General features: G+C 33.4%; 1 protein-coding gene across 6 annotated transcripts in view; it reads right to left on the bottom strand.

Moving 5' to 3' along the window:
* Nucleotides 1-15,565, bottom strand: part of LOC122628851 (rap1 GTPase-activating protein 1-like) — a 119,643-nt gene that overhangs the window by 28,176 nt on the left and 75,902 nt on the right. For 5 of the 6 annotated variants that reach the window (XM_043811590.1, XM_043811592.1, XM_043811595.1 and 2 more), the window contains 2 exons: nt 13,801-13,906; nt 13,585-13,680 (listed from right to left, as the gene is read on the bottom strand). In XM_043811590.1, coding sequence (XP_043667525.1) covers nt 13,585-13,680; nt 13,801-13,906 — 202 coding nt within the window. Of the gene's footprint in view, nt 1-4,626; nt 5,026-5,378; nt 5,716-13,584; nt 13,681-13,800; nt 13,907-15,565 lie in introns of those variants that run through there. The other variant, XM_043811596.1, reaches the window with a different exon arrangement.

Raw genomic sequence — 15,565 nt, 5'->3', positions numbered from 1 at the left:
TATTTTTGATTCCTTTGTTTAACAAAAAAAAAAAAAAAAAAAAAGAAGAAGAAGAAGGTATAAACAAGAAAAAAGCGATCATAATCGCAAATGATTATTTTCGAAATAACGACCTTGATAATACGATCGTTTCTTTTTGTTTCAAGCAGTTGAAAATACATACATACATACATACATACATACATACATGCATGCATAGTACGTACATAGCATCGGACGATACCTATGTATGTACTGTCACCGATCGATAAGCCAACGACGATCGATGAGTACTTTGAATTACGATCGAAAGATAATTTTGTCGAGTCGCACGAACATCTGTAAATATATATGCTTCGAAAATAACGATCTCCATCTTGACGAGTTACCAAGAATTATGTAAATTCGCAATCAAATCGATCCTTCCCGTTCGGTTAACATCGACAATTCTCTAGGGTAGAACCGATGAATCACGATGGAAGGATCAATTATTTCAAGGATATAACGAGAATCTCTAGCTTCTCGTAATTCCTATGTCGATCATTGTCGTACTCCTTTTGTAATAATAATTTTCAAATTCTTAATTTCTTAATGAATTTTTCAATCATTTACGAAGTGAGAAATCGAATATCAATGATGACGTGATATAATGATTAATTGTTATTAAAACATGTACACATGTCGTAAAGTAAAAAAATAAAAATAAAAATAAAAGAGACAAAAGCTGTGATGTGTTTCAACGGCGAATAATTTCTCAATGAATCTCCAATAAAACTAAAAGATAAAATCGTGAGATATGAAATGATATGATATAATAAATACAATCATTATTAATACATATATGTATATATAAAATATATTTTGCAAAATACAAAATAAATATAAAAAAAAAAAAAAAGAAAAAAAGAAAAACTACGTTGTGTTTCTTCGACAAATAATTCTTCGATGGATTTCCGATAAAAATGTGAAATAAAATCATAAGATATCGAACGATAGACGTAATAAATGATCGTTACTAAAACATACGTGGTATATAAGTATATTGCAAAATAAAAAAGTAAATAAGACAAATGTTGTCTTATACCTCGACGGATCCTCGATAAAAATGAAGAATGAAATCGAAAACAAGATATCAAACCATATGATATAATAAATAGTCGTTAGTAAAACATACATGGTACATATATTGTAAAATAAAAAAGCTGTATCATGTTTCTTCAACGAATATATAATATCATAATAGATCCTCAAATAAAAATAAAAAAATTAAACAACAAAGATACGAAACTATATGGTATAATAAATGGTTACTATATTAACTATATTTACTATATATTACTATATTAAACTATATTTATAATAATTGTTACTAAAACACTTATTATAAATATATATATATATATATATATATATATATATATATTTCGAATTAAAAAAAAAAAATGAATAAATAAATAAAATACAAAAGACCATGTTGTGTTCTATCAACGAACACGGCCAAACGACATGATTTGTATATTCTGGCAAGTATTATTATGGGGGTCTAGGCGACTCTCATCATCGTTTAACTTCTGACTTCAGATTCTAGTTTAACTCGGTGTCTCTCCTTATATACACGGATATTTACGCCTAATGATGTCAGCTCTAATAGTAAGAGAGTAGGATCGCGCGAGCACGATTTTATTACCGCTCGCTTAATCTAAAGGCGCCCATAGAAATAAATCTCAATGATCCGAAGACGCGACGTCTTTATAATCGTTTCACTATGTTTATACTACCGAGAACGAAGTGGAGTGCGAACTGGTGAAAAAAGAAAAAAAAAAAGAGAGAGAGAGAGAGGGAGAGTGAAACAAAAAAAAAAAAAAAGAGAAGAAAAAACAAACATTAACACCGTCGAAAGAACGAAAAGAAAAGAAAAAAGAAAACGTAGTATAAAATAATAATTTGTTTATAACTTCGTAGTAAATCGTAAGTCATCTTTGAATGAGATCGCGAAAGAAAGTTTCTCGTTCGTGGATGTTTCTTTTTCCATATTCTTTTCTTTTCTTTTTTTTTTTTTAGGTATAAAAATGAATTTTTGAATTTTTACGTTCTAGATAAAGATAGAAATGAATTTCAAGAGAAATTAAGTTCTGCTGACGTTGCTTAGACAAAAAATTGTAATGCGCAAACTCGAGCTTCTACTGATGCTATTGCTGCAAGCACGTGCTTTAGTGTACACGTTTCAAACGAGAGAGAAAGAAAGAGAGAGAGAGAGAGAGAGAGAGAGAGAGAGAGAGAGAGAGAGAGAGAGAGAGAGAGAGAGATAACTCTCGCGATGAATTGTCCTCAATGCGTCGAGAGCCGCTTTTCCCTTTAACTCGACGAGAGAGCTCGCTGCATGTCGTTGCTGAAAGTCATACCCTGTATTCGTATACTATTATATATATGTAGTATATTTAGTATAGTTAGTACTCGCAGAAAAACATGAATATTTCTTTGAATATATTTTTTTTTTCTCTTCCTCTTTCTTTCTTTTTTATTATTTTTTTCTTTTCAATCTTTTTCACAAAATCACTAACTTACCGTGTACAATATACCATATATGCGTACGCATGTATGTACGTACTTAATTGTAAACGAGTATATATGTATGAAAAAATTCATTGAAAACGTATACCGAACGTTTTAATTAAAATTTCAATTCAAATCGTGCTGATAGATTTAGAAGAGATCTCATATTCCAAGAGAAATTCTTTCTCTCTCTCTCTCTCTCTCTCTCTCTCTCTCTCTCTCTCTCTCTCTCTCTCTCTCTTTTTTTCAACGAAATAACACTTGTAAGACTACTAGCGAGGTCCCATTAAATGTGCAAAAAGCGAATTAAATGAAATAACCAGCCTCCAATTTTCATGGTACTCTTAACGACGCTCAAAAAGAAAAAGTGAGAGAGAAAGAGAAAGAGAGAGAGAGAGAGAGAGAGAGAGAGAGAGAGAGAGAGAGAGAGTGTTGCTTTTATAAATGTGGCGTAGCTTTACAAAATAAAAGCCTAAAAGGAAGAAAAATATATAGAAGATGAAGAAAAAGAAGGAAAAAAGAAGAAAAAAAAAGAAAAAGAAGAAAACTTCATGTCCTAAGGAAAATCCTAATCACAAATGCAAAGCTTTCTCTCTATCTCTCTCTCTCTCTCTCTCTCTCTCTCTCTCTCTTTATTTCCCTCCGGCCAAACCATTTCCTCCTTACTTTCTCTCTCTCTCTCTCTCTCTCTCTCTCTCTCTTTCTTTTTTTCTATCTATCTATCTCTCTCTTTCTCTCGACTTTGTTTTTCAAGTGATAGCAATTCGCAAGCAGGAAAATCTTCGTGAGAAATCATCGATCCACGTACGTTTCTGCATTTTCTTCTTTAGGGTATCTCCGCTCTCCTTCTCTTTCTTTCTCCTCCTTCTTTCTTTTTGCATCTACCCTTTCCTTCGTTTTTACTTCCCAAGAGCCGTTCCCGTACGACGACGTCTGGCAGACCAGAATGAAAAACGGGCGGTTGTGTTTCTCGAAGAACGAGCGTTTCGTCCTTTTTTTCTTACTTTTTGTCAGATCTCTTTAAAACCGCAATGAAGTTCACGAAGGAGAAACGAAAAAAGTTCTTCTTTTCGGTACCGTTTGCAATTACGTTCCCCTACTTCGACCATTTTCTTTATCTCTCTTTATCTCTTTCTCTTTCTCTCTCGATGGCGTTTCACGGCTTGGAATGAAAATTGAAATGAAATCAAAGAGCCAGGGAGAAACAGAGACAACGAGAAAGAGACAGACAGAGAGAAAGAGAGAGAGAGAGAGAGAGAGAGAGAGAGAGAAAAGACATCGAAAATTATATATATATATATATTAATATATATTATATATCTATCTTTATTATGTATATATATATATATATATATATATATATATATATATATATATATGTCTCTTAATGCAAGTACAATTACTTGCTGATCCTTTCATCTTCTTTGACCATTTCCATGAAACGGAAAGAGATTTGTTTGGGTGCTGTCTTTGAAGGCTATTATCCGAATGCCATTCGTACCATAGAACGAAGTTCAAAGTTCAAACGTGCCAAAGATAGTTGGCTCGTTCTCCAAGTTCTCTTCCCCTTGTTCTCTTAGCCAGAACTATTCAAACGCATTACGATCTATTATTTTCTATTTTTTCCTACTTTTTTTTTTTTTTTACGATGTTAAATATTCTAAAGAAATTATATATATATATATATATATATATATATATATATATATATATAGTTTCTCTTGGACATTCTAATAAGTTCGATAACAACTTAAGTGGCATACTTAATAATGTCGTCCGATCTATAGATCCTTAAAAACCGATCGATCACGACCGCACTTAAAAACTAATTATATACGACGAGACAAAACTATCCGCAGATTTTTACAAGAACACGACCAACATCATCGAACTATAAATCCTGTTGAAACAGGATCTACAAACAATTTCTAAAAAAAATCCAATCCGATCAACGAACAAAAAGATCGATGAAAACGAAACATTGAAAGATCACTAATAAAAACGTAAACAACGACCAATAGAGTAATCGGACTCGTTCGTTAGGGCTTTAAGGCGGGAAAATTAAATAGAAAAATCGGTCGATCTGTTTCTAACCTGCGAGAGTAATTTCGGCAAGGCATGCGCATGCGCATGATTGCCATGACCAGAACTGGCTCTCTGTTGCTGTTGCTGCGTCGTTGTCGTAGCTGTTCCGGCAGTTGCAGTTGCAGTTGCAGTTGCAGTTGCAGTTCCTCCTGCCTGTTGGCCGGCCTCCGATCTAAGATCGTGCCTCCAGCGCAGTACTCCCATCATAACCGTGCTTCTTGTCCTCCTCCTCCTCCTCTCTCTCTCGCTCTCTCTTCTTCTCCCCTCTTCGTTGCCTCTCTCGAATGCGCCCTTCGATCTCGACGCAGGAACCCAACCTGACGTCGTCGAGTTCGCTGCCGCCACCACAGCCGTTCCTGCCGTGTTGCTGTTGTTTTCTCGGGACTCGAGATTCTCAGCTTTCCTTAACTACTAGATGGGAATAAGAGAAGACGACACCGAGAGACTCGACTGGAAGTAATAGTCTAGCAGTAGTAGTAGAACGTCTACTCTTTTCGTGACTCCTGCAGTTTCCTCTTGTCTCTGTCTCTTTCTCTATTTCTATCTCTCTTCCCTTGAAACACCAGCGTGTTCCTTTCTCTCTCTCTCTCTCTCTCTCTCTCTCTCTCTCTCTTCTCTCTGTTATCTCTATCTTTCTCGTCTCGGAATGCAGGAGATCGGAGAAGGACGTTAGCCTTAACTACGGACGGAAAGAGGAACTACTAACGATAGGTAACTCTACTACTACTACGAGTTACGAGGATCGAGACACGAAGACGCACCAATGTCCGACCTCTTCGTCCGTCGATGAACGGCAACGTTCAAGTCCCGCCAGGACATCGCGAGAGTGTCCTCTTGAACGAAGAGACGTGACCGACGTGTACAAGAAGATTGTTCGAAAGTTATCACTAGCAACACTAACACAACCACGACTTATATGTCTCCTTCTTTCTTTCTCTCTCTCTCTCTCTCTCTCTCTCTATCTATCTAAGTAGCGAGGTCAGAATAGAAAGTGTTTACTTGCGAGTTAACGTGGCCGCACCAAACGATCACCAAGTTTACCGTAGAACGTCACTGCGACAACTACTCGTGCGATCGCGCGGTTCAAGCCGACTACCCGTCGAGTCCGAGACATCCCTCCCTTCTACTCCCCACCACCGTCGTCCTCTTCCCCCACTCTACCCCGCTACGCTACCCCCACTCCTCTAGCCCCTTCGCTCCTTCGATGCACCATGGAACAAACGTTGCCATGGTCGCCGATCGCGCGTTCTCGACCTCCTTCTTCTTTCTCCTTCCATGGGAATTCTTTTCGATAACGATCGCCAATTAAACGAATAATTCTCTCTTACTTACTTCTTCTCTCTTTCTCTCTCTCTCTTTCTTTCTTTGTTAATAGTTGCCCTTTTCGTACAAGTCTCGAAATTACCCGCCAATATTCTCGAATCTCCATTGGTCGCCATTGCGTTTGGTTACTCGAGATGGCGGGAATTTTCGAATGATACTTTTTGTAATTATTATATATTGCAATATAATTATTGATATATATATATAAATATTGTTATGCTGTAATTATTGTATTATATTATGATTATTAGTATTGCTCTCTCTTTCTCTTTCTCTTTATGCGTCGGTGTGTATATTGTATACGAACATGCATATATATATATATATATATATATATATATATATATATATATATATATATATAAAGGAACTTTGGGTGAGGTTTGCTTTCGGGTGAAAAGACTTGGTTTCATATCTTTTTTTTTTTTTTGTATAGACCCATTTTCTGATATTTTTAATAGTAGAACTGATCTTATATATAGGGTAATTAGGGGAATTTTTTTTTTAAAGCTTCACTAGATATATTGTAAATTTAATCGATGTTCGAAGAAAAAAAAAAATATATATATATTTGTAAATAAAACTTGAAATAAAACCAAAAAATTATCATAGATTTTTGTAAAAAAAAAAGAGAAAAAAAAAAAAAAGAATTGCTTCCCACAAAAAAAGCCATCTCACCCAAACTGTTCAAGTGAGATGACCCATAAATTAGGGTGTCATGGTCCAAGTAAAGAAAAAAAGAAGATTTCGAACATAAAAAAATACGTAGGAAAAAAGAATATATTTCTTTTGCTAAAACTTCTCTATAGTGATCACATAAATCCAAAAATATCGAACATCCTTCGCGATATCACTTATCACATCTCGCATTCATGCCTGTACTGTCTGGTATTCATGTGTATGCTGTTCTCTACGTTTGACGCATTGTCAGTATTATCTTCTTCCTCAAAATTTTTTTCTTCGAATTCTTCGATTAAAAATATTTGAAAAACTTTCATTATTCTTCAACATGTATTTTTCATAAGGAAGACGTTTATATTTGGATTTAACAATTAAATTTATAACGGCTTTTGCTAATTTTATTAGTTTTCAAAAGGTCTTGCACTTTCTAATTCATTGAACATCCGATGACGTATTGGAGATTGGAATATTTTATTTAGCATTATGCATGGCATTGTGTTTGTCATGGGTATTTTCTATTTACTGCTTGCAGACAAAAAGATAAGACAGGTAGCTATAGATTCTTTATTTTTTTGTTTGTTGTATTTTCTTCGATTACCTGAGATATATATTGTCCTGTTTATTACACTTCATTTAAGAAGAGCGCATGATAGACTTCGTCAATAAAAATTATTAACAACAGTAATAAAAAATTCGTTATCCTTGTAAACAGTTCGATTTATGTTATAAAAATGTAACAATAATGTATAAATGGGTTAACTATCTCTAGAAAAATCGGGTCGAGGTCAGACAATGATGACTCACTCGTATTTCTATAATTTTACAATGATATATATCATTGCAAGATTATTAACATAACCTTTAAATATTATATTAATGTATTGTATAAAAACAAAAAGTTATCCTTTTATATATTATTAACAAATTACGATTTAAATAATAAGGATAACATTTTTTGGTTGTTTAATATTTCTACATCTTACAAATAATTTATCTAATTGCTTGACTGACAAAAATAAAGTATTGTTTACGAATTTTTGTTAATAATTGTCTAGTCCTACTGCTAAAAAATATTTGAATATCTACAAAAATATAAGACCGAGTTGTTTCATCCGCAAGGTCATCATCTCACTCGGAATTACCCTACACAACACATACAGATATCCGTACTATATATATATATATAGTATAATTATCATATACACTATAATTATATACGTACTATAGTCATACATAGTTATAATTATAGTTATAATTATAGTTATACTATGTATAACTATAATAAATTATAGTTAATTATAGCTACAACTATAATTATAGTTATACATAATATATATATATATATACTATAATATAATTAGAATACACATATATATACATAGAAGAAAATAGTATATGTATATATATATAGATATACTATAATACAATTACAATATATATATATATATGCTACAATATAATTAAAATACTATAATATAATTAGAAGAATTTCAAAATTAAAAATACATTGATATCGGTCAAATAAAAAAAAAAAAAGAAAAAAAAAAGAGAGAAAGAGAGATAAGAAGGAACAAGAAGGAACTCATGAAAATGTATCAAGAGTTTAAAAGAATGACAGTTCGAGTTCTTTAGGTCGAAGATAACTACAGGTGATAGAGGAAGAGAGAGAAAGGAAAAGAAGGAGAACGGGATCCGGGTTACTTTAGTGTTTCTATACTACGCGTACGTGCATACAACGACAACAACGACTAACAACGACACAACGACGACGACGACGACGACAACAACAACGAAGCTCGCAGGAGAGCGGATGTCGTTTCTTGCTCGACTTATTTCGTTCTCCGGTACGTCGAGTCTCTTCCTTCCCGTTCTTTTGTGTCCACCTCTTTCATTATTTTACACAACTTCCTGTGTCCGAAAACATCGATGGTTTAACCAAGAAAGAGCCAACCAATTCCTTGTCGACCAACTCTTCTCTTCAACGCTCTTCTATATACGTATTGTACGTGTGTAAGTATTTATGTATGTGTATATTTATGTATGCGGATGCGGATACGATGCGTATGCATGTATACGTTTATGTTAAACTACCTTTCCTTACCCCTTCTCCTTTCCTTCTTATTCTTCTTTGTCCGCTTCTCTTAGCTTTCGCAAAAGGTTAATCTTGTTTCCACCTAACGATCGTTATCTCTACTCGGTGTATTAACTTGTATCTTCGGTAATTTACGAAACGTCGTTGGTTGTCCATTAAAACAACAAGAAGCGATATAACGACGAGCATACAAACTTTCTTCTAAATCTTTTTTTCTTTGTTATTCACTTTTTATCGCATCGAATTTAAAATCCATGAAGTTATTTTACTCATTTGTTCACTTGCTTTACTTTACTTTTCTTTTCTTTTTAAAACAGCTACGCATATAATAATACTCAACATTTACTTTATCCCTTTTCGTATTTCTTTTTTGATATTTACTTCGTGTTTCAAACGGATGTAATTACTTTTTTTCTTTCTTCTTCTTCTTCTTTTTTTTTTTTTTTTTTTTTACTTGAAATAACTATGTACTTGCAAATATATATATGTATATATATATTGTATGAGATACGATCAAAGAAACTTTTGGTTTTTTCGTTTTCGTTCTTTTTCTTTTGATAATAGGTAATAGTATTTGTAAATGAGAGCAACGAGCTAGGAAAATTCCGTGCCATGCTATCGAAATTACCATCAACGTGGATGAGCCGTCTCCTATCGATATTCCTACGTACGTTACGTTACGTTACGTTACGTTACGTTACGTTCAGAGTTTGTTTGTTTCAGCGGAATTTAAGCTTAGAGATAACGACCAAAAGGGCAGCTGCACACTACCCTGACACCCTGTCGCGCACGTTTATATTACTATCGACGATATATATATATATATATATATATATATATATATATATATATACGTATATGTATTATGCTTCTAGCGACATGCATCATGCATCGATATCTTTCGTAACGACGGGCCAAGCGAACTATAAATTGCCGCTGGAATATCAAATTTAATTCCTTCTCTCTCTCTCTCTCTCTCTCTCTCTCGCTCTTCTAACAAAGACTGAATATACATGCTCCACTATCTAAAATATAGATAAAAAAAAAAGAAAAAAGAGAGAGAGAGAGAGAGAGAGAGAGAGAGAGAGAGAGAGTAAGTCGTTTGATATCGACAAAAAGAAGAATTCTTTTCTATTAAATAAACGAAGCTTTTTCTCTCGATAAAGTTTTACGTCCAGTTTGTTATTTTGTCCTGAATATTACACTAAATGTAGGGGAGTATAATAATGATTAAATTGAGAAAGACTTCTTACTTCGTTGACGATCACAGAACGAATGTCTTTCAAGTACGTATAAATCGAATTTGTTTACGCAAACGATTCTGCGAAGTCAGCCGTCGCCTAAAAACATCAAGCAACGCGTCTGTTTATATTTCCACAGCGTGGTTTCACATTCGCAGATAAACGTTATCCCTTTTGCAATACATTAGGATATTAATGTACAAAAAAAAAAAAAAAAAATGAAAAAAGAAAAGAAAAGAAGAGAAAAAAGGGAACAAACGGATACGCGCGATAATTTCGTGCCAGAGTTTACGTCGAGAAAGAAAAGAACTTATGGGAGTTGGGCGATTTTTTTATAACCATGACCGTCTACCGTAATAAGATCTACGATCTTTACGGACACCGAGCAGAAGACAACGAATCCCTGAAAATCTTTGCTTTGACCGTTCGGTTAAAGCCATAGCATGACGGTTGACCGTGGCGGTTCAAGCGGCACTTCCGGCGTGCTTACCTGCTCGACCGGAAGCGGCTTTCCTCTCCCTTCTCTCTCCCTTCCCTTTCCTTTATATCCTGAGGATCGTTTGTGCATCATCTCGCATTATTTTACATACCATCGTGTATGGTTTCGAAATGCTTGTGGGTTTCCGTTTCCGTTGTTAGTTCGAACAAAATAATAACGAAATTACATGGGAAATCTCCGAACTGCAAGCCTTATTTGGTCAACAATTCTGTATTTTTAATGAATAATTAAATAAAAATTAAATAAAAATATATGATGCGTTAATTAGAACGATGAGAAATACGAGTACCGTTCATATCGTTCTTATAAACTTTCTTGTAAATTTTGTTATAAATAATCCAAAAGATGTTTATTTGAATCGTACGAAATAATAGAAATAAAGAGAATCATGATCTGTATTAAAGATGGATCAAAGTGCGTAGTAAATCACGAAGATATCTACTATAACATCGTTTGGTAAGCTTATTGTCACATTTTATTAAAAGTGACGATGGATAAATACGAATGCTTCTTTACCGACACATATTTCTACAGTCGATAAAAATGATATCGAAGAAATCTACCTTACCAACCACGGTACACACGTCGATACAGGAAAAATCTACGTTATCGACGACGATAAGAAGAAACTTTCATATCGCTTTCTAATTGTCCACGATCGATGATGCACTTTCATATGCGAAAGTATAAACCTACGATTAGTTGTATAAGAAGAAAGCCAAATCATAAATTAACTTTCTCGCGTATAATAATATGTAATTTTAACATAACTTCGACCCGTTGAAATATCATTTCAATCACATCATGAGCGTACGTTATGAAACATTGTTTTATTCCTAACGTGCATATGTTACGCACATGAACGATTAGAACGGCGCAAGAAATTTGCACGAACAACTGCTAAATATTTTCCCATAAGAGGAATGCATCGCATCTGCCTGCCAGATGATGGCGATTCGTATTTGGATAATGTATAACGTTGATAAGAAATGCAGGATGCAGAGATATTTTTAATCGGATAAAAAAGGGAACTAACTGGAGTTATGCTCGATATACTATTTCATCTCCAGCCGTCGTTTTACATTCACATCGAGATAACTGTACGATTAATCAAGATCAACCAAAGAGATTTGATCTATCTATCTCTCTCTTTTTCTTCTTCTCTTTCTCCGGATTGGTGAAACTTACTCGAACGACGAATGTGAAACGTTAAAAACGTATTCGCGTTCGTAAGTTCGGTTTATTATCATTTATATACGATCGTAGTACAAGATCATTCTCGTCGACTCTTCTCGATTTGTTCTCGTCAGGGAGCCATAATAATCTTTTCTGTCGACTCATCGAGCTTCGAAATTCGAGAGGGCCAATACGAGCTAGGATAACCATTCGTTGCGGCTTAATCGATTATTATTAGTCCTCGACAAAGAAGAAAACCGAATGGGAGATCAGAAATGTGGATAGCAAAGTACGAGCGTATTTCTTTCTTTCATTCAAAAACTACCCCTCTTTAGCGAATGACTCTTATAATTTTCCCCTTTTAGATACTAAAGGACAATGCCGAAACGCTTTTCGGACACATCATGTTGGCAGCTTTATGGATTTATACGACGCGTGCCGAAACGATTGTTCATGAATCCTTTTTCTCTTTATTTCTTTCTTCCTTTACGTGTCTCTCTCGTTAAATTGTCCTCGCAATGGGGAACGAGCTGTCTTGTTCCATCATCCATCTTTCGTAAACCATTCTCCAAGAATCGTTCCATCTTCAAACGGAATATACATAAGCTACTATGATCTTGAATGATCGAAACGATATTTTATTCTTCATAGAGATATCATTCCGTTTTTCTTTCTCTCTTGAATATATTAAATGTCCTTTCTTTTTCGCATAAATAATATCTTTCAAAAAGAATCGATAAGGATTTCTAACGTAAAATCTTTCATCTTTGTATTTTCTCATTTTACTCGAATTAACGAACGATCGAACTTAAGAATCGATTTAAACGTTTGCACTTCGAATAATATTCTCGCAGCTTCGTTCCCAACTTTCGTGCCGTATTAATTGTAAATTAGTCAACACCAATCAATATCGAGTTGTTCGACGTTATTCCAATATTTTGATATCTAACCAATACTGTAAGATATATATTTGTATATCTAAAAATAAACACCTTTATATACGATACCTATAATATTTATAATAAAAAAAAAATATATATATATAAAATTATATTATAATGAATATTATAATAAAAATAATATTTATATATAACATATTTCTGTATTAACCCTAAACTTTAAATATTCCATTAATATTTCAATACAAGTTCGTAATACGAAATATTTAATACAATTTTAACGCATGTAATAACGCTTCATTTTTATTAAACTAGTTTTGTTTCTTTTCTTTCCTAATAAAAAAAGTTATATATATATATATGTATATATAAATAAATAATTATTGCAAAGTAATAGAAGAAGATATTTCCAGATAGTAGAATAGAAAAATCTGAAGTCTCTAAAAAGATGAAATATTTTATAATCGAGTAAAATTCTTAATCTGCGAATAGCCAGATACCGATCGATTCGAAATATGACGTCGAATGAGATTCGACGTAAGGACCGAAAAGGGTTCGAAAAATACTAAGATATCGTTAAAACGACGAAAGTTTTTTATTTCGATAAACGCAAGAAATGAAGTATCAACGAGATAAAGGGAAATGTATCTTTTGACGATACGGGCACCGGTATCGCGTCATTTTTAAATCGCCTTACGGAAATTTCTTTAATGCTACGTTAAAATGCCATCATCGTTTTATTCTATTTCCTTCACTCTTACGAAAGAAAAAAAAAGAAGAAGAAGAAGAAGAAGAAGAAGAAGAGAGCACATAATCCTAATTTTTGTAGAAGAAAAAAAAAAAGAAAAGAAAAAAAGATTAAATACTTCCTTCACTCTTAAGAAAAAAAAAAAAAAAATAATAAAAAATAAAAAAAAATAAAAAAAGAAGAAGTAGAAGAGAATACATAATCTTAATTTTCGTAGAAGAAAAAGAAAATAAAAGAAAAAAAAAAGAAGATTAAATACCTAGAATTAACCTAATTTCGTTTGAAAGAAATAATGTTAGGTTTCTTACCTGAGAGAAATATGGCGGCAATACGCATCGTTGATCGTCCAATCGAGAACTTTGAACTCTCTCCAACAATTCGAAGAGATCTTGCGTTGTTGTCCCCTGCGAATAAAAATGTACGATTTCGTTTGAAAAGAGGGAAAAAGAGAGAAGGAAAGAAAGAAGAAAAAAAAAGAAAAAAGAAAGAAAAGAATAAAATAAATGTCTATACATCGGACATACTTTTATCTTATCCTGATTGGTGCCATGGACGTCTTGCCTTTCATCTTCCACAGCACTCCTCCGAGATTCGGACTCGCAATATACGGACTGTTCGAGCTGCTGTCTCCTGTGAATAATATAAAAACTCAAATTGATTTATGCAATCAATAAACAAAATGTTCTCTCCTTATTATTTTTTTTTTTTTTTAATATTCCATATAAAGTATCTATCTCTCGGAATATAAAATTCACTCAATTTACATATTTTCCGATCGAAATCAAGAAATATTATGACAAAGTGGATGATAGGTTTTAAAGGGTTAACCATTATGTATTAAAATAATTGCTCACGTGATACTAATTGCAAGAAAAATAAGAAGAGGAAGAAGAAGAAGAAGAAGAAAAAAGTTTCTCGTGTCGAATGAGATTAGCAAGAGGAAGAGGGAGAAGAATAGCAGATGTAAACGAGAACAGCTCGAAAAGTCGTTAAATACTTGGTAAAGATGATGCCTTCTAATTCGAGGATCCCCTACGAAGAAAAGAGAAAGAAAAAAGAAAGAGAGAGAGAGAGAGAGAGAGAGAGAGAGAGAGAGGGAGAGAAAGAAAGAGAGAAATTTGAAACAAACGCGTTACATCTGCCGGCAGCTGTGAGTTTTTCAACTTATGACGATGACCTATGTCTTCTTTCTTTCTCTCTCTTTCTCTTCGTCTCCACCTTCTCTTTTCTTCTCTCGTATGAAAAGGAGAAGGAAATAATAGCTACATTGTAACGTCTCCGAATCATGCAACTCATCTCATTTTGCTGGGCGGTTATAGCCGAGCACCGAACGATCGATCGATCGTATCGTATCGTATCGTATCGTATCGTATCGTATCGCATCGTCGTTCGATCGAACTTTGCAAATAAATTACTCTTCCCTCGTAACCCGTCTCTGGTCCTCTCTCTCTCTCTCTCTCTTTCTCTCTCAGCAAAGTAATATGTAAGAGAAGAAACATGGAAGCTCGGAGGTAATTCGATCGACCCTTCTTCACCATCGATAATAACCGAAGCTTTTTCCTATTCGTAATTTTCCTTATTTCCTTAAGTAGTCTTACACACACTTCCACAAGATCAGAAGAAAAAAAAAAAAAAAGAATACAACGTGTATCTATACTAGTAAATTTAAGATGGAAAATAATCGTCGGCTGTGACACGTAGTAAAAACATTTTGATCGATCAGATCGATTATCTCTTCTTCGTAAGGATATAATTGTGGGGATTAAAGGAGAAAGAAAAAAAAAAAAAAAAAAGAGGGAAGAAAAAGTAAAGAGAAGAAAGGGGTTGTAGGTAAAAATTAAGATCGATCAATTATGCGAATAAATTTGAGATAGAAAGTAATCGTTGTTACGATATTTAGTAAAAATATTTTGATTGATTATATCTATCATCTCGCGCAGCTCATTCTTAAAAAAAAAAAAAAGAAAAAAGACTAAATAAAAAACAAAAAGAAAAAAAAAAGAAGAAGAAGAAGAAAATAAAAAGAAAATCGAACAAAAATTAAGATCGATCATCGTGAAACCTTTCGGATAAAAATTTCTCTTACTTTTATCATCGGATTATATCTATCATCTCGAGCAGCTAATTTTTACAGAAAGAAAAGAAAAGAAAAGAAAAAATAAATAAATAAATAAATAAATAAAAAAGAAAGAAGGACGAAAATCAAAAGAAAATCGAACGAAAATTAAGATCGATCATCGACGAACTTTTCGAATAGAAATTTCTTTTGGATAAAGATAACATATAAAA

This window comes from Vespula pensylvanica, chromosome 4, assembly GCF_014466175.1.
Source record: "Vespula pensylvanica isolate Volc-1 chromosome 4, ASM1446617v1, whole genome shotgun sequence".
In the NCBI taxonomy this organism is placed as follows: domain Eukaryota; kingdom Metazoa; phylum Arthropoda; class Insecta; order Hymenoptera; family Vespidae; genus Vespula; species Vespula pensylvanica.
Note: the sequence above shows the minus strand (reverse complement) of the source record. Positions and strands in the feature narration are given on the sequence as shown.